Raw genomic sequence first — 22,606 nt, 5'->3', positions numbered from 1 at the left:
AAACGCTCGCTCACGCCAGCAACGAGGGTCGTTTCTGGCAGCCTGGTGCAGTTTTAGCTTAGTTTAGTGTTTGAGTCGAGCTATCATCTTAGTTTTTATTAGTTTTAGTCACGTTCATTCTCCTTTTAGTCGTGTCAAGTTTCAGTCGACTAAAAGTCTGAGCATTTTAGTCTCATTTTAGTCAGAATTGTCCATTTTAGTCTCGTTTTAGTCAAAGATTGTATTTAGCCAAACCCATTTTACAATTCAAACAAGGTTATCTTATTATTATATTATTCACTGCAAAAACTCAAAATCTTAACAAGAATATTTGTCTTATTTCTAGTTAAAATGTCTTATTTCTAGGCAAAACAAATGTCATTACACTTAAAAACAAGACTCATCACTGGAAAAAACAAAAATTTTCACTTGTTTCAAGTAGATTTTCACTTAAAATAAGTAGAAAAATCTGCCAGTGGAACAAGATGTTTTTGCTTGTAATGAGAAGATAAATCTTGTCCCACTGGCAGATTTTTCTACTTATTTCAAGTGAAAATTTATTTGAAACCGGTGAAAATTGTCAAATAACAAGTTATTTATCTGGTAATGACTTTTGTTTTAAGTGTAATGAGATTTTTTGACTAAAATTAGACATTTTAACTAGAAATAAGACAAATATTCCTGGTAAAATTGGTCAAGAATACATTCATTCCAGATACAGAAGACTAATTTGAGTTTACAACATATTTATTTTTCCACATTTCTCCCCGTCTTATTCTTTTTCCACGACACATTGGGTTTTCTTTTCCACGTCTATGTAGGAAAGTGGATCCAAAGATGGTTCTTCTTCTTCTCCCCCCCAGAGCAGATCCCCGCGTTTCTCTATGTAACTTTGTTTTTAATGGACGTGAACCTAGAGCTCTGCGTTAACGGCATCAGCCTCTAACTCTGCAGCTGCATCTTCTGGATCTGATTCCCCGCGGGCCCACTGCAAAAACTCAAAATCTTAACAAGAATATTTGTCTTATTTCTAGTTAAAATATCTTATTTTTAGTAAAAAGAAATCTCATTACATTTAAAACAAGACTCATCACTGGAAAAAAACAACAATTTTCACCTGTTTCAAGTAGATTTTCACTTAAAATAAGTAGAAAAATCTGCCAGTGGAACAAGATTTATTTGCTTGTAATGAGAAGATAAATCTTGTCCCATTGGCAGATTTTTCTACTTATTTCAAGTGAAAATTTACCTGAAACAGGTGAAAATTGTCAAATAACAAGTTATTTTTCTGGTAATGACTCTTGTTTTAAGTGTAATGAGATTTTTTGACTAAAAATGAGACATTCTAACTAGAAATAAGACAAATATTCCTGGTAAGATTTAGAGTTTTTGCAGTGTGGCGACTGGGATTGAGCACTAACGTCACCTAGCAGCAGAACTAAACCAAAGGAAACTACTGAAAACATGGACATTAAGGATCTTTGTTAGAACGTTTCATCTCGTTTTGGTCAATGAAAATGAAAACACATTATTAGCAGAGTTTTTATTTTGTAATCCACATTTTAGTCTCGTTTTTATTCCTCTACAATATTGTAGAGGATATTGAATATCAGAAATGCACGGCGTCTCAAAAAAGGGGTTTCAGGTGGAAGTAGGACTGCAGCAAGGATCAGCCCTGAGCACTTTGGATAAATAGATGAGGGCAGAAACTCAGTTTGCTGTTGCAGTCCATCCATCCTTCCCTTTGGCTTCCTTAAAAGCTTCATAAGCTTTTCTCATCTTATTATTATTGCAGAGTGATTGATTACTCTGAGAATTCTTACGTTGCATGTCTTCTGTGTTTGGTACGTGTGTGCAGGCCGACGGAGAGCTGTCCTCTCTGAAGGTGGGTCGGGTTCCCGTGGTTACGGCCGGGGGCTCGCCGGTCTTCCTCCCCCTGGGCAGAGACGACCAGGGGGGACAGATGAACCCACACCTGCCCGTGATCATCCTGGAGCCGTCCGGCCTGGTGCACCCGCCGCTGCTCGCCGGTGAGCCCCGACACGAGCAGCGCTGCTGATCCGGAGCTAGTCATTCATGCTGTTGTGTCATCTCTTTGGATGACCGCAACACTATGTTTACTTACTTAAACAAGAAAGAACCGGCTCGTGTTCAGCAAGTCCAAAACTCCTTTTCGTTTGAACTTTAAAATCTTGGTGCCGACATTCAGAGCTCTGCATGTCCGGCCTCCTCCGACATCCAGGACCTACTACTCCATCTCTGAGGCTGAGGTCCCTCGTACCCGATAATAATAATAAACTTTATATAGCAAATTTCTTAACAAAGTTACAAAGTGCTTCCCAAGAACAATAAAATACATCAAGATAAAGGAACAGTGCATAGTGGATAAGAACATAAGACAGCAATAACCAAGTCTAAAATTAATAGCAATATTCACCACAATAAAAGCTTTTCTAAAAAGGAATGTTTTTAGTAAAGATTTAAAAGCAGTGGGGGATTTAGCTGATTTAGCTTTAAGATCTCCTGCCGTCTCTACGTTCTGGACTCTATTGATGCTTTTAAGAGCAAACTTAAAACCCACCTGATTCTCCAAGCTTTTACACACAAGACGGTTGTTTTATGACAATCATGTTGATTTTATGTAGTTTTATTCTAGGAGCTTTTATTGGTATTGTCTTGTTTTTATCGTATTTCTACTTTTTTTGTAGTGTTTTATTTGTTATTATAGATGTTGTTTTTTGTATTTGTACTTATTTGTTTATTTGAAAGGGACAATGCAGTCAAACATAGATACAATCTTGCAGCTGATGTGATGCATGTAGAGTTTATAGCTAGTGCTAATTCTCTTCAACAACATTGCAGTACAATATAAAATTCATATACATCAATTAACCCTTGTGCTGTCTTTGGGTCAAGGAAGGGTGAAGGGAGAAAAGATGGAATGAAGGAAGAAAGGAGAAAAAAGGAAGGAAGTAGGAAAGGGAGTAAGGAAGGGAGAAAAGATGGAAGGGAGGAAAGAAGGGATAAAAGATGGAAGGAAGTGAGGAAGGGAGAAAAGGAAAAAAGGGAGGGAGGAAGGAATGGAGGAAAGGAAAGAAAGAAAGAAAGAAGGGAGGGAAGAAGGATGGAATGGAGAAAATAAGGAAATAAGGAAGGAAAAGCAAAGAAGGTAATAAAGGAACAAATGACGAAAGGGAGGTAGGAAGAAAAAGGAGTAAAGGAGGGTAAAAAAGGAGGAAAAGAGGAAAGGAAGAAGGAAGGAGAGAGCAGGAGGAAAGAAGGAAAGAAGAATTGGGTCATTTTGACCCAAAGACAGTACAAGGGTTAAAAAGACCATACAATTCAATAATAAAATAATGCAATATTGCATTTACATGTTTTAAAACTTTCCCTCACTCACTCTCCCACACAAATATACACACACATTTACAGATGAGTGCAGTTTAGATTTGTCTTTAACCAGGTTTTAGTTTTGGTGATGAACATATTAAACTCTGAGTAAAACAACTTGTGACATTCCGTTGTCCGTGAAAGGTGCTATATAAATAAAATGTACTTACTTAGGTACTTACTTACTTACTTACTTACTTACTTACTTACTTACTTACTTACTTACTGCACTCGTCCAGTGTGCACCCACATGAGTGATAAATCCATGAAGCTGCAAAAACAAATTCATCAACTTCTGCAACAGTGGCAGGCCTTTTCATTTAATTTCATTTTATTCTTTATTTCATTCAAAAATAAAACAAACAATTCAATACAAATACAAACACAAATGTTCCTAAATTGTGAATGAAAAGGGAGCAGAAAGAAGAAAACTCTTATCTAATCTGCCCCTTTTTCCCAAGAAATAGATTCACAAATAACATAAATAAAAAAATTTTAAAACAACAACTAAGTAAATAAAAAAACTAAAATAAAATAAAATAACCGCCGTCTATGGGTATGTCAATCAAACTTAACTAAGATATTTCATTATATTTACTTAACATACAGGCTTTAATTGCTCTTTTGAATGTAATGTTTGATTTGGATTCTTTGTTTTCTTTATTCAGATTGTTCCATAATTGATTCCTTTCACAGAAACACAACGTTCCATCAATTTTTCATTACAGTGTGAGAAGTGAGAGCTCCCCCTAGTGGTGGTTACGTGTACAGGCATCATCGTAGTCGGTGCTGTGTGTTGAATGTCTGAGTTGAAGTGACTTTGCCTCCCGTCTCTCCACAGTTCAGGGCCTGGACTCGGTCCCCCTGCACTTCGCCCCCCAGCTGGACCACCTGTCCCCCGGAGGGCCCCAGCCCCACAAGCCCCTGAGCAGGACGCGCTCGGAGCCGCTGCCGCAGAGCCCGCGCGCCCTGCACACGCACCTGCTGCAGCAGCAGCACAGCACGCAGCTGCTGGAGCGGCTCAAGCAGCAGACGCACCTGGGGAAGGTACGGACGTCAGGCTGAGACCCTGCAGCCAAAACCGTGTACTTAGGATACTTAGTACGGTGGTCCCATCAGGATTTTTTAACTCCCGATCCGATCCCGATCACTTGAGTTTGAGTATCTGCCGATCCCGATTTTTCCCGATCCGATCACTTTTTTTGGCTCCTGATACATTTCCGATACTTTTTCTCGATCAGATACATTTTGGCAATGAATTTAAAAAAAAAAAAGAAAAGAGGACTAAAACTAAATTATCCCAAGTTTCTTTTATTGTCCATTGGAGAACAACATGGACATTCATTTCAACAAAGCTTATCAGCACTGGTGCCACAAAATGTAAAAACATGAAATTGTAAACTAAAACAAAAAGTGCAGAATAGTGCAATAACAAATTTTGTAAAAATAAAATAAAACTTCAAAAGAGGTAGTTGAATGACATCCAGTCAAACTCAGAAACACAAGAAAATTAAAATACTTTTTGGTTTAACTGTAGTGCAACATTCTGAATGGATGAAATGAATAACAGCAGCTTAATGAACATGAACATAATATAAAATTTCACAATTCAAACATGTAAACCAAGTTAGTTTCACGGCCGAAAGTGACGCCGGCCGCTGGCTGGAAGTGACGTTAAATGCAACGATATATAAAACGATTTAATATATATTAAAAACATGAATAACTAGGTATGTCCCGATACTTTTTTGGCCGATACCGATGTTTTGAAAATGCCGTGATCGATCGGGACAACACTAATACTTAGGATGCCGGACGGCATCTTAGTCCATCGGCTTTTAACGGGGGGACAGGAAGCGTTGTCCAAATAAATTCTGGGTACGTTGTGTTGCTCGTGACAGAAGTGAGAGCAGTTCAACTTCTCAGCCATATCAACCAATCAAATCACAGCTATTGGCACTTTTCCACTAGTACCTACTCGGCTCTACTCGACTCAACTCGGCCTGGTTTCTTTTCCATAACATTTCAGCACCTGGAGCAGAAGTAGGAGGTTGGAGCGAAGCTGCTGTGACGTATTTGATTGTGTATCAATTGTGTGTAACGAAGAAGACAACAACACTGAAGATGTAGAACCTGGAGGAGATGATATACAGGACTGTCTCAGAAAATTTGAATATTGTGATTTTCTGTAGTGCAATTACAAAAACAAAAATGTCATACATTCTGGATTCATTACAAATCAACTGAAATATTGCAAGCCTTTTATTATTTTAATATTGCTGATCATGGCTTACAGCTTAAGAAAACTCAAATATCCTATCTCAAAAAATTTGAATATTCTGGGAATCTTAATTTTAAACTGTAAGCCATAATCAGCAATATTAAAATAATAAAAGGCTTGCAATATTTCAGTTGATTTGTAATGAATCCAGAATGTATGACATTTTTGTTTTTTTAATTGCATTACAGAAAATAAAGAACTTTATAACAATATTCTTATTTTCTGAGACAGTCCTGTATGTGCTGCTGGGTCTGTGACTTGTGTTCAATATCAAGTTAAAAAATGAGAGTGAGAGAAGCTTCAAGCGACAAGGCTTTTTATTATTTCATTTTAGCTTGTCTCGGCGCTGCTGAAAAGTGCGTTGGTATCTGAGCAGCTATGAAGTGACAGAGCTCCTGGTAGATCTGGTCGTTCCTTATCGCCGTCTAGATCCCTTTTTAATTCTCTCCTCAGCACCAGGTTTATGAACATCTGCACCTCAGAGTTGGATCATGAAACAGACTTCTGCTGCCGTTGCCTGTCGAATAAAATGAACAAGAATCCGCCGTCAGAGTCTCTTTCTCTGATGTCACATCCTGACTCAGACGTCTGACTCCAACCCCCCGACCAATCGGTGGCCTGTAGTGTGATGACGTCACAGCCCGACTCAGCCGCTTAGAACCTCGGCAGAGTAGTTACAGAAAAGTATCTACTCGGCACGTTAGACCCCTAGTGGGAAACAACCAAACCGAGTGGAGCCGAGCTGAGTAGGTACTAGTGGAAAAGTGCCATATGTGTCCCGGGTCTTAGCGACTTAAATCATACATGTTCATGAGCAACCAAAAGAGAAATGCACGACACCGAGCTTTGCCGCAACGCTCACGCTTGAGCGTGCAGTATCGAAGCAGCAGACTTGAGTCTCCGTCTCTGGCTCAGTTTTTTCCAAGAATTCCTGTTTCTAATGATGAGTTAAAGCGGCGGGAGGGGCCGGGGTATCTGAACATGTGACAGCACTTGTTCATCTGAAGATGTTCCACTGATTATCCCAGTAAGACCTCCTGTCACAGCAAAATCACATCAAACTTCACTCGCTTATTAAATATACTTTGGTTTGGTTATGTAAGAGCTGATTGTGTAACTGCATCCGTGTGTGTGTATATCTGTGTGCAGCTGATGTCCAAGTCCAGCGAGAAGCCCAGGCTGCACCAGATCCCGTCGGAGGACATGGACTCGGAGGACGGCGGCGCCACGTCGCCCACGGAGCCGACCTATCACAGCAGAGCCCGGGCGGAGTCGCTGAGGGAGGTGGAGCCGACGGCGTGCAAGACCCACGAGGAGCAGCTCAACCTGCAGCACGCGCTCATCCTCAACCAGGTCCGGGGGCGACGATGCAGCACAGACACAGACACAGACACAGACACAGACACAGACACAGACACAGACACAGACAGACAGACAGACAGACAGACAGACAGACAGACACAGACAGACACAGACAGACACAGACAGACACAGACAGACAGACAGACGGGCTGCAGCACAACTGCAGCGTTGTTCCTCATACGTCCTGTAGATGGCGACAAAACTCTGCATGCACAGGCGGGACTGTAGTTGTGTTGGTTCTGCCAAGTAATCACTGCAACTAAGGGTTTATTTCTGCATATTGGTGCATGCTCTGTCAGCTGACCTGTTGCATTTAGAAACAAATCTCTTTACAGCTTTTGGAATGACATTCATACGAATACAAAACACACAACAATAGAACTGAATACAAAAGTGCTGTAAACCTTTTCAAGGCTCATCAATGCCTTGTTTTATGTTTATAGTAATGTAGTGATTAGTTTATTTTTAATTAATTACCCAAACGGCTCCTGCTTATCTTCACTCCTTCATCCGGAGTTGAGTTTTTACACTGCAAAAACTCAAAATCTTGACATATTTGTCTTATTTCTAGTTAGAATGTCTCATTTTTAGTCAAAAAAATCTCATTACACTTGTAAAACAAGAGTCATTACCAGAAAAATAACTTGTTATTTGACAATTTTCACCTGTTTCAAGTAAAATTTCACTTGAAATAAGTAGAAAAATCTGCCAATGGGACAAGATTTATCTTGTTCCACTGGCAGATTTTTCTACTTATTTTAAGTGAAAATCTACTTGAAACAGGTGAAAATTGTTGTTTTTTCCAGTGATGACTCTTGTTTTAAGTGTAATGACATTTGTTTTGACTAAAAATGAGACATTTTAACTAGAAATAAGACAAATATTCTTGTTAAGATTTGGGGTTTTTGCAGTGTACTCTCCCTCTCTCACTCCACTCAGCCAGTGAAAGACGCCTGGTTTTTCCACCACAACGTGGTGTGAAATCAGTAGCCAGACTCTTCTCCTCCGTTGTTCCCCGATGGTGGAACGACCGACTAAACTGTGTCTGATCTGCAGGGTCTGGAACTACATGTACTTTTAAGAGCAAGCTGAAGACTCAGCTTTTTAAGGAGAATTGCATCTAGTAAACTTCACTGCTCATCAGAATTACTGTAGTTAGAAGATCCAGCTCTTTGCAGGACTCAGCTCTGAGGAAGCTGCACTTATGACAAGATGATATTTTTAGACGTAGCTTTCTTGTTTAAAGGGACGGTTGTGTTGGGCGGGAAGGGAACAAAAATACAAATATTCTAGGCAAGGCAAGTTTATTTGTATAGCACAATTCAACACCAGGTAATTCAAAGTGCTTTACATCAGCATTAAAAGCGGCAAGACACAATTAAAAAGTAAATAACAAATATAATGAAATAAAATGATAAGAAAAGAGGTAAAATAATAAAAAGTACAAGTTGTTAAAAAGTAAGGGCAGTAGAGTACAGCAGGTACATCTCATTCTTACAATGGCAAGAATTACGTTTCTATACGGTCAAAACGTACAAAGACCGGGTCAAATACAGTATTACAAAAGTAATCTGTAACGATTCGTACGGTGAATTAAACCAATTTGACAATTCTATGCCAAAATTTCCAGGTCTTATTTCAAACAACTGACGAGAATTACGTTTCTATACGGTCAAAACGTACAAAGACCGGGTCAAATACAGTATTACAAAAGTAATCTGCACCGATTTGTGCGGTGAATCAGACCAATTCTAGCACTGGCCTGGCAGCAGTCTGACCAGCTCTGATCCAGCTGGACTCTCCTATGGGATTTCCTTATTGTGTTGTTCTCTCAGATGTAAGGCCAGTCCCAATCCCCCCCTAGCCCTACTTTTCATCCCTACCCCTAAATTTTGCACGTTCCCGTGAGGGTAGTGGTGTCCCAATTCCTCTTTGCATGTAGGGCTAGTGGGGAAAACGAGGGCTAGTGTGTATGAATCTGGCCCTTCACAGCAAGGGATTTCAGTTGGTGACTTCGCGACTGAGGGCCAGAAAAATTTCCCAGAATGCTTTACGTCATCATTTGCAGACTGAATCAAACAAAAAAACATGTCGGACATTTCTCATTTTTAGTGGATAAAATCAATATTTTGAGTTAGTTTCTGAATAAAAATGCATTTTGATTACATTTCTAGTGAGAAATATATATTTTACTTTCATAATATTCACTCAGTGGATGTATATAATCACTCGCTTGCTCGTTTTTCAAATCTCGCTAGAATAAAGACTGATTTATGGTTCCGCGTTACACCAACGCAGAGCCTACGCCGCGTACCCTACGCCGTAGGCTCTGCGTCGATTTAACGCGGAACCATAAATCACCGGCCACTCTACTCATCCCCCGAAAACAAAACAGCAAATTTCTTAACAGGCGTTATTTGGATAAACTGAGCCCAGGTTGGGGATCTTAACGGTTACTTTTACGCCTGAAAAAATATTAAAACTTAATAAAGTGGCATATTAACAGCGCTAAAGCGGAAATTAAAACAGCTTCTAGCACTCTCGGCTTCCTGATATGGTGTGACGTATGTGCAAACGTAACTACGCAGTCGCTTACGTACCCGAACGTAAACCACGCAGTGACGTAGCAAGTGGTGTCCCAATCCCTAGGGAAGATTACAAGGGCCCTAAAGTTTGTGGCTTCATTTTGAGGGTGAAGTGGTAGTGAGTGAGGACTAGTGGTAGAAAGTAGGGTGAACATTGGGATTGGCCCTAAGTCGCGTCTGCTAAATGAAAGTAGTAGTAGTAGTAGTAGTAGTAGTAGTAGTTTAATGTGTCATATAACATGCATCTGCGTTTCTCACCTCAACAGTCGTTGCTATGGGAACAGCAGAAGCAGCTGCAGCAGCTGCATCGGCAGATGGAGACGCTGGCCGTGCCGGTGCTACGCAGCAGCAGCAGCAGCAGCGGCGGCGGCGGTGCAGGGGTCGGCTGCAGTCTGAGCGTCCATCGCCCCCTGTCCCGGACACAGTCCTCCCCGGCCTCCACCTCTCTCACGCTGCCGGAGAAACCGCTGAGCCTCACCGCACAGGAGACCAAGCCTCGCTTCACCACCGGTGAGCTGCACCCGCTGATACGGAGTTGCACAGGAAAAGTTACTCCACTGCTCTAAAACTGAAGGGTTCCTCAGGGAGGCAGTGCTTAAAAGCGACACATTTGTGGTTTTCTTGTGTGTGAATGCATTTATCTGGGAGTTTGAAGTAACAGCCGACTCACAAGCTTTGAAAAAACACTGAACCGTATTTTCCGGACTATAAGTGGCACCAGCCATAAAATGCATAATAAAGAAGGAAAAAACATATATAAGTCGGACTGGAGTATAAGTCGCATTTTTGGGGGAAATTTATCTGATAAAATCCAACACCAAAAACAGACATGTCATCTTGAAAGGCCATTTAAAATAAAAATAGAATAGAGGCACCAACAGGCTGAATAATTGTACGGTTTGCTTACGTTACTTTACACAACTAAGAACAAGCCTGGTATGTTAACATAAAATATTAAGAGTTATTCAGATAACTATAGCATAAATAACATGCTAAGAAGTTTACCAAACCATCCGTGTCACTACAAATAACTCAAATCCAATGAAATCTTCATCCTCTGTGTCACTTTTAAACAACTCAGCTAACTCCGGAGGTAGAAGATGCAGCGCTTTCTAGAGCGCCCTCTTGTGGTTTAGTGTGAAAATAACATGTGAAATGATAAACCGGTAATAATATGTTAATAATTTCACACATAAGTCGCACCCCCGGCCAAACTAAGAAAAAAGGCGACTTATAGTCCGGAGAATTGATGCTGTTGCATCTTCACGTTCTCTGATCCAGTAGTGTTTATCCTGAGTTTTAATGTTATTAAAGAAAAGAAAGTACAACTGGACCCTATAGTTGCTTCTGAACGGGAGCCTGAGAATGAGAGTTGGGGCTGAGGACAAAAGAAATCCAGAAGTTGTAGGTTGAATGTGTGGGGGGATGTTTTTTATTCCCATCTGAGGGGATTGTTTGGCTTTTAAAACCACTGGTGGTTATTTCTGGACCCGGATGTTTCACCTCACCCTTTTATTGCGCTTTAGACTTAAAGGGGACCTATTATGGCATCTAATCCCTATTTTAAACAGGCCATGAATGTCTTAAAAACAAGCTTTTGGTTGTTTTTGCTAAATAAATTAGAAATTCAGCCTCTGAGCCATGTCTTTATCTTCCCATTCTCTAACCTCATTATCTATGCAGGATTCTGAGTGGGCGGGGCTATGATAATGAGGCTCTGTGCTGATTGGCTGCCTGAATGACGCGATACACCGCTACGAAAAAATGGAGGAAGCTCCGGCCGGCGGAGTTAGTTGTGGGCGTGGTTTCACGCATCAGAGGCCAATCTATGTAAATTGCATTTTTGTTACGTAACGACAGGAGCAGAATCTTATTGGCTCGTAGATCCACATCACACTGGACGGCTCATCCGGGCGGCTGTACAGACACTGCAGAATCTGGTTGCTTTCCTCCTTCTCTGAGTTGGCAGGCTGAGGGGAGACCACTTTATTTATGTTAAAGCAAGAAAAAACCTGGTTTTTATAATAGGTCACCTTTAATCTGGACATTTTGACTTTTTTGCTCGAAATTTTGACTTTTTTGCTCGACATTTTGACTTTTTACTCAACATTTTGACTTTTTTTCTCGGCATTTTGACTTTTTTTCTCTGCATTTTGACTTTTTTTCTCGACATTTCGACTTTTTTCTCAACATTTTGACTTTTTTCTCAACATTTTGACTTTTTTCTCGAAATTGTACTTCAACATTAATTTCGACATTTTTACTTTTTTCTCGACATTTCAACTTTTTTTTCTCGAAATTTCAACTTTTTTCTCAAAATTTTGACTTTTTTCTCGACAATTAGATTTTTCTCTCGAAATTGTACTTCAACATTAATTGCAACATTTCAACTTTTTTCTCGACATTTTGACGTTTTTCTAGAAATTTCAACTTTTTTCTCGACATTTTCACTTTTTTTCTCGAAATTTCAACTTTTTTCTCGACATTTCGACTGGCGGAGTTGTTGTTGTTCCGGCCAGAGTTAGTTGTGGTTTCACGCATCGCTCCGTCGTTCCGTAACTTTGGGGAGCAGAATCTTATTGGCTCGTAGATCCACATCACACTGGACGGCTCATCCGGGCGGCTGTACAGACACTGCAGAATCTGGTTGCTTTCCTCCTTCTCTGAGTTGGCAGGCTGAGGGGAGACCACTTTATATATGTTAAAGCAAGAAAAAACGTGTTTTTCAGAATAGATCCCCTTTAAACAAGCCAAATGTCAACCTGCCTGTTGTCTTTGTAGAGCATGTTCTGAGTTTTGGTCTGAATGTGTGCACGCAGGTCTAGTGTATGATTCCCAGATGCTGAAGCACCAGTGCACGTGTGGGGACAACAGCAGCCACCCGGAGCATGCTGGGAGAATCCAGAGCATCTGGTCCCGGCTGCAGGAGCGAGGTCTGAGAGGACAGTGTGAGGTAAGACCCGCGCCGCCGACGCCGCTGTGGGAGAGCTGCACACGTCTGATCTCTGACGTCGATGTGGGAGAGCTGCACGCGTCTGATCTCTGACGTCGATGTGGGAGAGCTGCACGCGTCTGATCTCTGACGTCGATGTGGGAGAGCTGCACGCGTCTGATCTCTGACGCCGACCTTTTCCTTCCACACAGAGCATCCGCGGGCGGAAAGCCACGCTGGAGGAGCTGCAGTCGGTCCACACGGAGCGCCACGTGCTGCTCTACGGAACCAACCCCCTCAACAGGCTCAAGCTGGACAACCGCAAACTGGCCGGTAGGTTCTCTATGACCAAGCCGTTAGTCGGGGATGGTAAACGAGTGAGCGTTAAGTCCACGGGCTGCGGAGGGCGATCATGAGAGGAGGACGGGGACGAGCCACGTCTGGGTTTTTAATGGAAGAGACCTGAGAACGGGCTTCCCTGGTTCTGTGTTTCCGTTAGATCTGTTGTTCCTCCTTTCATTACCCATGTAAAGTCTGCCCATGAAAACCTTAACCCACACCTTTTATAATCCACCTTTATGACTATTATAATCCACCGTTATAACTATTATAATACACCTTTATAACTATTATAATCCACCTTTATAATCCACCTTTATAACTATTATAATCCACCTTTATGACTATTATAATCCACCTTTATAACTATTATAATCCACCTTTATAACTATTATAATCCACCTTTATAATCCACCTTTATAACTATTATAATCCACCTTTATAACTATTATAATCCAACTTTATAACTATAATAATCCACCTTTATAATACACCTTTATAACTATTATAATCCACCGTTATAACTATTATAATCAACCTTTATAATCCATTATAATCCACCTTTATAACATTATAATCCACCTTTATTACTATTATAATCCACTTTTGTAATCCATTATAATCCACTTTTATAATCTATTATATTTCCACCTTTATAATGTATTATAATCCACCTTTATAACTATTATAATCAACCTTTATAATCCACCTTTATATTGTATTATAATCCACCTTTATAATCTATTATAATCCACTTTTATAATCCATTATAATCCACCTTTATAATCTATTATAATCCACTTTAATAATCTAATATAATCAATTTTTACAATCTATTATAATCCACCTTTATAATCCATTATAATCCACTTTTATAATGTAGGACTCAGTTTGGATAAACATTTGAAATTTCCCCTCAAATATCTGTCAAACCCCACGGTTGGGGATTACATTTCTGTAAGTAAATATTGTTCTGGGAGGACTTAGTTTGGTAAATTAATCGAAACCCGACAAAGACGTGTATCGTAGCCGTATATTGAAACCTTTGAAGACCTGGAATCACCTTGAAACTACACGTTATCGTGTTGGATGAGTTTGCCCTCCTGAATAATCTGAGGAGCTTCACCCACAAAATACCACAACAAATACGTGCAAAGCGTCATACAGTTGGGCGTGTTTGAAAATGCATCTTCTTATGTGCGTTAGTTAATAAAATAAAAAGTAAAGGAACAACACTGCAAAAACTCAAAATCTTAACAAGAATAGGTGTCTTATTTCTAGTTAAAATGTCTAATTTTTGGTAAAAAAAAAATATCATTACACTTAAAACAAGAGTCATCACTGGAAAAAACAACAATTTTCACCTGTTTGAAGTAGATTTTCACTTAAAATAAGTAGAAAAATCTGCCAGTGGAACAAGATTTTTTTGCTTGTAATAAGAAGATAAATCTTGTTCCACTGGCAGATTTTTCTAATTATTTGAAGTGAAAATTTACTTGAAACAGGTGAAAATTGTCAAATAAGTTATTTTTCTGGTAATGACTTTTGTTTTAAGTGTAATGAGATTCTTTGACTAAAAATGAACCATTTTAACTAGAAATAAGACAAATATTCCTGGTAAGATTTTGAGTTTTTGCAGTGCAGAAAACGGCTTTCTGTGTGTCCCTGAAGTTTTTCCTCATTTTCAGTTCCCAGCCTCTCGTTCCTTGAATTTCCTTGATCATAAACGACCACCGTTTAAACACTGTAATTTCTAAGGTCCCCTGTAGACACATTTCCTTCTAATTGTACAAAATATAGTGTTAAGACTGTTTTTAATGCTGTAAAAGCCAAGCTTTCAATCATTAACCAGAACCAAATGTTGTTTCCACCTGATGTCAGGAGTCATTTGCAAATGGGGGAAACCTCCTGCAGGACAAGTGGCTGTGAAAACTGGCTCAGACGTCCGTGTTTCTGTCTTGCAGGAATCCTCTCTCAAAGGATGTTCGTGATGTTGCCGTGCGGAGGTGTCGGGGTGAGAGAAACGCACATCTCCACATGAACACATCACGACACGATGAAAGACGATAGCGTTTCAAAGAGGCGGAGGGGAAGGGGAGAGAAAACGGGGAAGCCTTGGTCCGAGCGTTTCTCCTGACGTTCCATGTCGAGGCATGACAGCTCGGCGTAATGAGACAACATGTCCATGACGACGGATGAAAGAAACGCCTGAGATTTATTTGTGCAAGCAGATGGACGGTTATGCCAATCTGTGACGAAAGGGGGAGGAGGGGGGTGGGGGGGGTAAAGAAAACACGCAGAATGGAAAAGAAAATGATGGGAATCAGAGAGCGAGAGCAGAAATGACATTTGTACTCGAGTCACATCCACAGATAAAGTTTCCTGCAGCGGTTTTAAAACTTCACTGTCGTCGAGATGAATTCTTTTAATTTCACGTCTTCTTTTCTTTCCCTGGTCTGTGACAGGTTGATAATGACACCATCTGGAACGAGTCGCACACCTCCACGGCGTCGCGCATGGCGGCGGGCAGCGTCGTGGAGCTGTCGTTCCGCGTGGCCAAGGGAGAGCTGAAGGTGAGGAGCTAAACTCAACCCTGGACCGTACGCCATAAACCTTATTAGATCTCACTTGTTTTTTCAAGTTTTGGAGACGTTCTTACTAGGAATGGGTGATATTTTACCGTTCACGATAAACCGTCAAAACAATTCCCCACGGTAAGAATTTATATCTCGCGGTAAAAACGATAAATTCCGTTTTTGAAGGAAGGAAGGAAGGAAGGAAGGTAGGAAGGAAGGAAGGAAGGAAGGAAGGAAGGAAGGAAGGAAGGAAGGAAGGAAGGAAGGAAGGAAGGAAGGAAGGAAGGAATGGAAGGAAGGAAGGAAGGAAGGAAGGAAGGAAGGGAAGGGAGGGAGGGAGGGAGGGAGGGAGGAAGGAAGGAAGGAAGGAAGGAAGGAAGGGAGGGAGGGAGGGAGGGAGGGAGGGAGGGAGGGAGGGAGGGAGGGAGGGAGGGAGGGAGGAAGGAAGGAAGGAACAGGAAGAAGGAAGGAAGAAAGAAAGAAAGAAAGAAAGGAAAGAAAGAAAGAAGAAATATATGAGCCTGAAAGAAAGAAAGAAATGAGCTTAGAAAGAAAAGAAAGAAAGAAAGAAAGAAAGAAAGAAAAGAAAGAAAGAAAGAAAGAAAGAAAGAAAGAAAGAAAGAAAGAGAAAGAAAGAAAGAAAGAAAGAAAGAAAGAAATTAGCCTAAAAAAGAAAGAATGAACGGGAAGGGAAGGAAGGAAGGAAGGAAGGAAGGAAGGAAGAGGAAGAAGGAAGGAAGGGAAGAGAAAGAAAGAGAAAGAAAGAAAGAAAGAAGAAAGAAAGAAAGAAAGAAAGAAAGAAAGAAAGAAAGAAAGAAAGAAAGAAAGAAAGAAAAGAAAGAAAGAAAGAAAGAAAGATAAATTCCCGTTGATGAGGTTTTTTTATTGGTATTTTTTTATCATTATCAGGATAAATGCCAGAAATTATCGTGATACATTTTTTAGTCCATACCGCCCATCCCTAGTTCTTACTTGCTATTCCTGGTTTGATCCAGGAGTAAATGTTGTCCGCGGGAGATTAGAGCCGTGTAAAGACAGTCCTGGATGTTTTTGTACATGTACATGTAAAGAGACAACAATTAAAAGAGAAGATAAAAAAACAAAACAAAAAAAATACAAAGAATTTCATCAGCAGAGAAGCTGCTGCGAGTGAACAAACTTATGGAGTGATGTGGAATGAAACAAAGATGCTGCATTGTGGGCAGAGGTGTCTTCAGTATTCACATTCATTACTCAGGTAGAAGTATAGATGTATAGATACTAGAGTTTAAAAATACTCCTGTAGAAGTGAAGTATCAACTCAAGTTTTTTACTCAAGTAAAAGTATAAAAGTACTGGTTTCAAAACTACTTAAAGTATAAAAGTAAAAGTAATGTAAGGGGGAAAATGAAATGCTTCTTACGGAGCCGCTCCTTAGTTGCCCTGGCTGTGTGTTTCGGGTCGTTGTCATGCTGGAAGACCCAGCCACGACCCATCTTCAATGCTCTTACTGAGGGAAGGAGGTGCATAGTAAATAGTGTTATACTAATATAGTATAAAGGAATAATGCAGGGACATATCTAAAACGTGCAGCACGCCGGGTCCCGAGGAGCAGGATTAGAGGGTTGTTGAATTTAAAGAAGAACAAAAACACAAGGAGGAACCATTAAAAACCAAACTGAATGTTTGGATTCACTGCGTTAGTCATGGCAGAGAGATTTGAACAATCTAAACTCTACGCTTCGCCCTGATTTACTGCTTAACGAGGTAAATTAGGCTTAACGAGGCCTAATCAAAGAAGACGAGGACGGTCATTTTTGGACCTCTCCTTCTCCTCATCATCATCATCATCGTCTCACTCCGTCTTTACAAGGATTGTTTTCACTAAAGCCACATAACAGCAGTGGGTGTTTTCATTGGTCTGCCGGCCTTGCTGGCAGAGCGTCGTGTCTCCATGACAACGGGCCCGAAGCAAACAGCCGAAAAAAAAAAGTATGACGACACAACAAACGCACGTTTTGACCCACAGTCAGAGATTTTTTTGTAATTTTAGGCAAACGAAACAGTTTAGAGATGAAGAGCAGCTTCAGCTGGAAGTTATTTGTCCGTGGCTGCGAGTTACTTTCTTTCGCCGTGTTTTTTTTTGTGTGTGTGTGTGTGTGTGTGTGTGTGTGTGTTCACCAATACAACCCACAATGCACTGCTCATGTGTACGGAATAGGGATGGGCGGTATGGACTAAAAAATGTATCACGATCATTTCTGGCATTTATCCCGATACGTTGAACGTCATCAACAGGAATTTATTCTTTCTTTCTTTCTTTCTTTCTTTCTTTCTTTCTTTCTTTCTTTCTTTCTTTCTTTCTTTCTTTCTTTCTTTCTTTCTTTCTTTCTTTCTTTCAGGCTCATTTCCTTCCTTCCTTCCTTCCTTCCTCCTGCTCTCTCCTTCCTTCTTCCCTTCCTCTTTTCTCCCCTCCTTCCTTCTTTCCTTGTTTCCTTCCTTCCTTCCTTCCTTCCTTCCTTCCTTCCTTCCTTCCTTCCTTCCTTCCTTCCTTCCTTCCTTTTTTTCTCCCTTCCTTCCTTCCTTCCTTCCTTCCTTCCTTCCTTCCTTTTTTTCTCCCTTCCTTCCTTCCTTCCTTCCTTCCTTCCTTCATTCCTTCCTTCCTTCCTTCCTTCCTTCCTTTTTTTCTCCCTTCCTTCCTTCCTTCCTTCCTTCCTTCCTTTCCTTCCTTCCTTCCTTCTTTTCTCCCTTCTTTCCTTCCTTCCTTCCTTCCTTCCTTCCTTCCTCCTGCTCTCTCCTTCCTTCTTCCCTTCCTCTTTTCTCCCCTCCTTCCTTCTTTCCTTGTTTTCTTCCTTCCTTCCTTCCTTCCTTCCTTCCTTCCTTCCTTCCTTCCTTCCTTCCTTCCTTTTTTTTCCCTCCCTTCCTTCCTTCCTTCCTTCCTTCCTTCCTTCCTTCCTTCCTTCCTTCCTTCCTTCCTTCCTTCCTTCCTTCTTTTCTCCCTTCTTTCCTTCCTTCCTTCCTTCCTTCCTTCCTTCCTTCCTTCCTTCCTTCCTTCCTTCCTTCCTTCCTTCCTTCCTTCCTTCCTTCCTTCCTTCCTTCCTTCCTTCACGTACGTTGTGTGTGGATTTAACACAGAACCATAAATCAGCTTTACACAAAAACGTTATTTTTCATCAACAGGAATTTATCGTTTTTACCGTGAGATACAAATTCTTACCGTGGGGATTTTTTTTGATGGTTTATCGTGAACAGTAAAATATCACCCATTCCTAGTATGGAAGCCTTCCTAACTCGAGCATGGGGAGGCCACCCAGTCGTTCTGTCGAGTCAAAGCCGTGGAGCTTCCACACCACGACCACACGGCATCAGAGTTCCCCGATGGCCTTACTGAGACCCCACCACCATTATTTCTGCCTAATATAAAACCGTCAGAGTAGATTTAGGAATCTTTACAGATTTTTCCCTGTGTGTAAAGAAGAGAAACATTCAAAGAGAAGCTGCTGCGAGTGAACAAACTTATGGAGTGATGTGGAATGAAACAAAGATGCTGCATTGTGGGCAGAGGTGTCTTCAGTATTCACATTCATTACTCAGGTAGAAGTATAGATACTAGAGTTTAAAAATACTCCTGTAGAAGTTGAAGTATCAACTCAAGTTTTTTACTCAAGTAAAAGTATAAAAGTACTGGTTTCAAAACTACTTAAAGTATAAAAGTAAAAGTAATGTAAGGGGGAAAAAAGCCATTAAGGACAAAAGCCATTGAAAATGAATGTATCTTAGTATAATGCAAATATATTAAAGAAGCATATATGTGTACTATTGAGCATTAACATGTGTTTCAGAGAGCAGGAGATATGATGACTAGTTGCCTATAAGTATTGTGATGGTGCAAAAAGTCAAACTTCAGAGGCATGTTATCATTTATCCTAACCTTTATTGGAATGTACATCCAAGTTTAGTTGCAGGAATCTGAGGGAACGGATGTAAGAACAAAACTGGACAAGAACATCTGAAACAACCACAACCAAATTCACTCTATCCGGATGGAGCAATTTAACTGGATAGTTTTTTTAAAAGGCCGAAATGAAATAGAGTAACGAGGCTGTTTTTATAATGTAAGGAGTAAAAAGTACAGATAATTGCGTGAAAATGTAAGGAGTAAAAGTAAAAAGTCATCTGAAAAATAATTACTCCAGTGAAGTATAGATAACCAAAATTTCTACTTAAGTAAGGTAACGAAGTATTTGTACTTTGTTACTTGACACCTCTGATTGTGGGTAGAAACAAGCTTCATTGTGAGAGGTTGAAGATGCAATTAAAGACTTTGAAGCTGAAAGATTTAGTCGGAACTGTTTCATCCTGCATTGAAAGCCCAGACAAACAAACTGAAATAGACCCACGAAGGTTGGGGCGGAGAATGACGCGGCCGCTTTCCGTCTGCTACCTTCCGCTGCAACCGCAGTCCGACCACAAGACAGGCTGCACTTCCCCGACTCCACGTAGGATCGGGACGTAACGGGGGCCTCGAAAAGCCCTCATTGTGTCCAGGACTCGTCTTCGAGTTTTAATTTCTGATCTGGTGCTCTGGTGAATGTGAAAACGACGTCCCTGCTTCACCTCTTGAACCCATCAGACTGTGAACTCTTAGAGCTCCGGTCAGCAAAGTGACACAAAGGTTTGTTTCTCTGGGGGCAAAAATCAAGGCAGGTTACATTTAACCCTTCAGCTGTCACTGAAGGAGGGGACACCTACGTTACGGCCGCAGATATGTCAGCAGACTTCATGCAAACATTGGTCTCTCTTCCACGGGTCAAACGTTTGATCACGGTGGCGATACGGTAGGTTTTTAATCAGCCGAACACAGATTAATGTTGCTTTCCTCTTCTGCACAGAACGGCTTTGCTGTGGTCAGACCGCCGGGGCATCACGCAGACCCCACCAGCCCCATGTAAGTGTGTGTGTGTGTGTGTGTGTGTGTGTGTGTGTGTGTGTGTGTGTGTGTGTGTGTGTGTGTGTGTGTGTGTGTGTGTGTGTGTGTGTGTGTGTGTGTGTGTGTGTGTGTGTGTGTGTGTGTGTGTGTGTGTGTGTGTGTGTGTGTGTGTGTGTGTGTATATGTGTATGTGTGTGTGTGTGTGTGTGTGATCATATGCACGAGGCGTTTCAGGCCCGTTCTCAGTCCGGCCGCAGCCATCAGGATGTTTATGAAATGAGAGAAAGAGAAGAAAAATGAATCGTTCCTGCACATTGTTTTACTTTTGGTCGTCCAGGTTCGTTGCTCCGACGTAGCTCGACTCTGCGTTTCACATTTAACACGATGTTTGAAATGATGGCACAAATTTATTCGGATTAGTGTTGGGTAAAAAGAAATATGGCTGCAAGCGGCGGCCGTTGGGGTTCAAGCGGTTTTGCATTTTCACATCTTCGGTTACGTCCCCTGTGGATGAGAAGTTGGCCCAGTTTGCTGGACTTATCCACAAATTGTCATACAAACGTTTATATAATCTATCTATCTTTAATACAGTATTTTTGAACTGAATTGAATTCACTGGTTTAAAAATTCTCTCTTGTGAAACGGGTCTGGTACCGTCCCTCCAGTTCGCCACCATTTCCACCGGTACATAACGTACCGAACTAATCAAAGCCGGGGATGGGCTTCCCGCATTGACTCGTACAGCAGAGTCCTCATAAGAGCTGCTGTTCAAAACAACAAAGATGGCTGCAGAGTTGCTAATTACTCCCTGAATTAAAGCCATTTTAACGTAAAATCGCCAACATTCACTCGGTGGCCGAGCTCCGCCCCCGTCGTTTGTTTGTGTTTCTCTGATTGGTTGCATCTTTATTTGATGGCACCCAGGGGCCGTCTCTTCGTCGGTCTCTTTGTCTGTCTCTTCGCCCGACTCTGCGTCGGTCTCTTCGCCCGTCTCTTCACTCGTCTCTTCGTCGGTCTCTTCTGCCGTCTCTTCGTCCATCTCTTCGTTGGTCTCTTCGTCCGTCTGTTCGTCTGTCTCTTCGCCCGTCTCTTCGTCAGTGTCTTCGCCCGTCTCTTCGCCCGTCTCTGCGTTGGTCTCTTCGTCCGTCTCTTCGTTAGTCTCTTTGTTGGTCTCTTTGTCCGTCTCTTCGTCCGTCTCTTCGTCCATCTGTTCGTCAGTGTCTTCGCCCGTTTCTGCGCCCGTCTCTGCGTCTGTCTCTTCGCCCGTCTCTTCATCAGTGTCTTTGCCCGTTTCTGCGCCCATCTCTTCGTCCGTCTCTTCGTCCGTCTCTTCGTCCGTCTTTTCGCCCGTCTCTTCGTCGGTCTTTTCGTCTGTCTCTTCGTCCATCTCTTCGTCCGTCTTTTCATCTGTCTCTTCGCCCGTCTCTTCGCTCGTCTCTTTGTCAGTCTCTTCGCCCGGCTCTGCGTCCGCCTCTTCATTGATCTCTTCACCCGTCTCTTCGTTGGTCTCCAGCGAAGAGACGGTCCAGAGATACCAGACATATTCTTCGTATTGAGGAGGGAAAACCTCCCTCAGAGTTTAACATGGCGGATTAGATTACTATCATTTAAAACGAGTGTGCATGACTGTACATCAGAGAACACAACTCTCCTAAAAGTCTCTCTTTATCTTTGTCTTCTAGGGGTTTCTGTTACTTCAACTCGGTGGCCATCGCCGCCAAGCAGCTGCAGCACAAGCTCAGCGTCAGCAAGGTCCTCATCGTCGACTGGGTAAGAAGTCGTACTGGACTCCAGCTCCAGAGGAGCCGCTGCGAGTAGATCCATCTCTTTGACCCGGCTGATTATTCCCTCTCCGATTCAGGACGTTCACCACGGCAACGGCACCCAGGAGGTGTTCTACAGCGACCCCAGCGTGCTCTACATCTCGCTCCATCGCTATGACGATGGGAACTTCTTTCCTGGCAGCGGGTCCCCGGCCGAGGTGGGTGTTGTTCGGAGAAACAAACGCTAACGTCTGAGGCCTCGGAGGCTCGGGAGTGAAACCGGCTTCTCTTTTCTCGGTTCAGGTCGGGTCCGGAGCTGGCCAGGGCTTCAACGTGAACGTGGCGTGGACGGGAGGCCTGGACCCGCCCATGGGAGACGCCGAGTACCTCGCTGCATTCAGGTAGGAGCAGCACCTGCTCTTCTTCATAATTAATAATTAATTAATAAATGGGGAAATTGTTCCCATATACAGGACTGTCTCAGAAAATT

General features: G+C 41.7%; 1 protein-coding gene across 6 annotated transcripts in view; it reads left to right on the top strand.

The window, feature by feature from the left end:
* hdac7a (histone deacetylase 7a) overlaps nucleotides 1–22,606 on the top strand; it is a 134,377-nt gene that overhangs the window by 89,789 nt on the left and 21,982 nt on the right. For all 6 annotated transcript variants that reach the window (XR_009783862.1, XM_061736814.1, XM_061736813.1 and 3 more), the window contains exons 11-22: nucleotides 1,838–2,009; nucleotides 4,211–4,416; nucleotides 6,800–7,003; nucleotides 9,864–10,107; nucleotides 12,417–12,550; nucleotides 12,742–12,862; nucleotides 14,833–14,882; nucleotides 15,334–15,441; nucleotides 20,316–20,371; nucleotides 22,036–22,123; nucleotides 22,215–22,334; nucleotides 22,420–22,517. Coding sequence is in view for 5 of the 6 variants with exons in the window: in XM_061736814.1 (XP_061592798.1) it covers nucleotides 1,838–2,009; nucleotides 4,211–4,416; nucleotides 6,800–7,003; nucleotides 9,864–10,107; nucleotides 12,417–12,550; nucleotides 12,742–12,862; nucleotides 14,833–14,882; nucleotides 15,334–15,441; nucleotides 20,316–20,371; nucleotides 22,036–22,123; nucleotides 22,215–22,334; nucleotides 22,420–22,517 (1,601 nt within the window). In the remaining variant the exon portion in view is untranslated. The remainder of the gene's footprint in view (nucleotides 1–1,837; nucleotides 2,010–4,210; nucleotides 4,417–6,799; nucleotides 7,004–9,863; nucleotides 10,108–12,416; nucleotides 12,551–12,741; nucleotides 12,863–14,832; nucleotides 14,883–15,333; nucleotides 15,442–20,315; nucleotides 20,372–22,035; nucleotides 22,124–22,214; nucleotides 22,335–22,419; nucleotides 22,518–22,606) is intronic.

This window comes from Cololabis saira, chromosome 12 (genome assembly GCF_033807715.1).
Source record: "Cololabis saira isolate AMF1-May2022 chromosome 12, fColSai1.1, whole genome shotgun sequence".
NCBI classification, from domain to species: Eukaryota; Metazoa; Chordata; class Actinopteri; order Beloniformes; family Belonidae; genus Cololabis; species Cololabis saira.
This window is presented reverse-complemented; position numbering and strand designations above follow the sequence as displayed.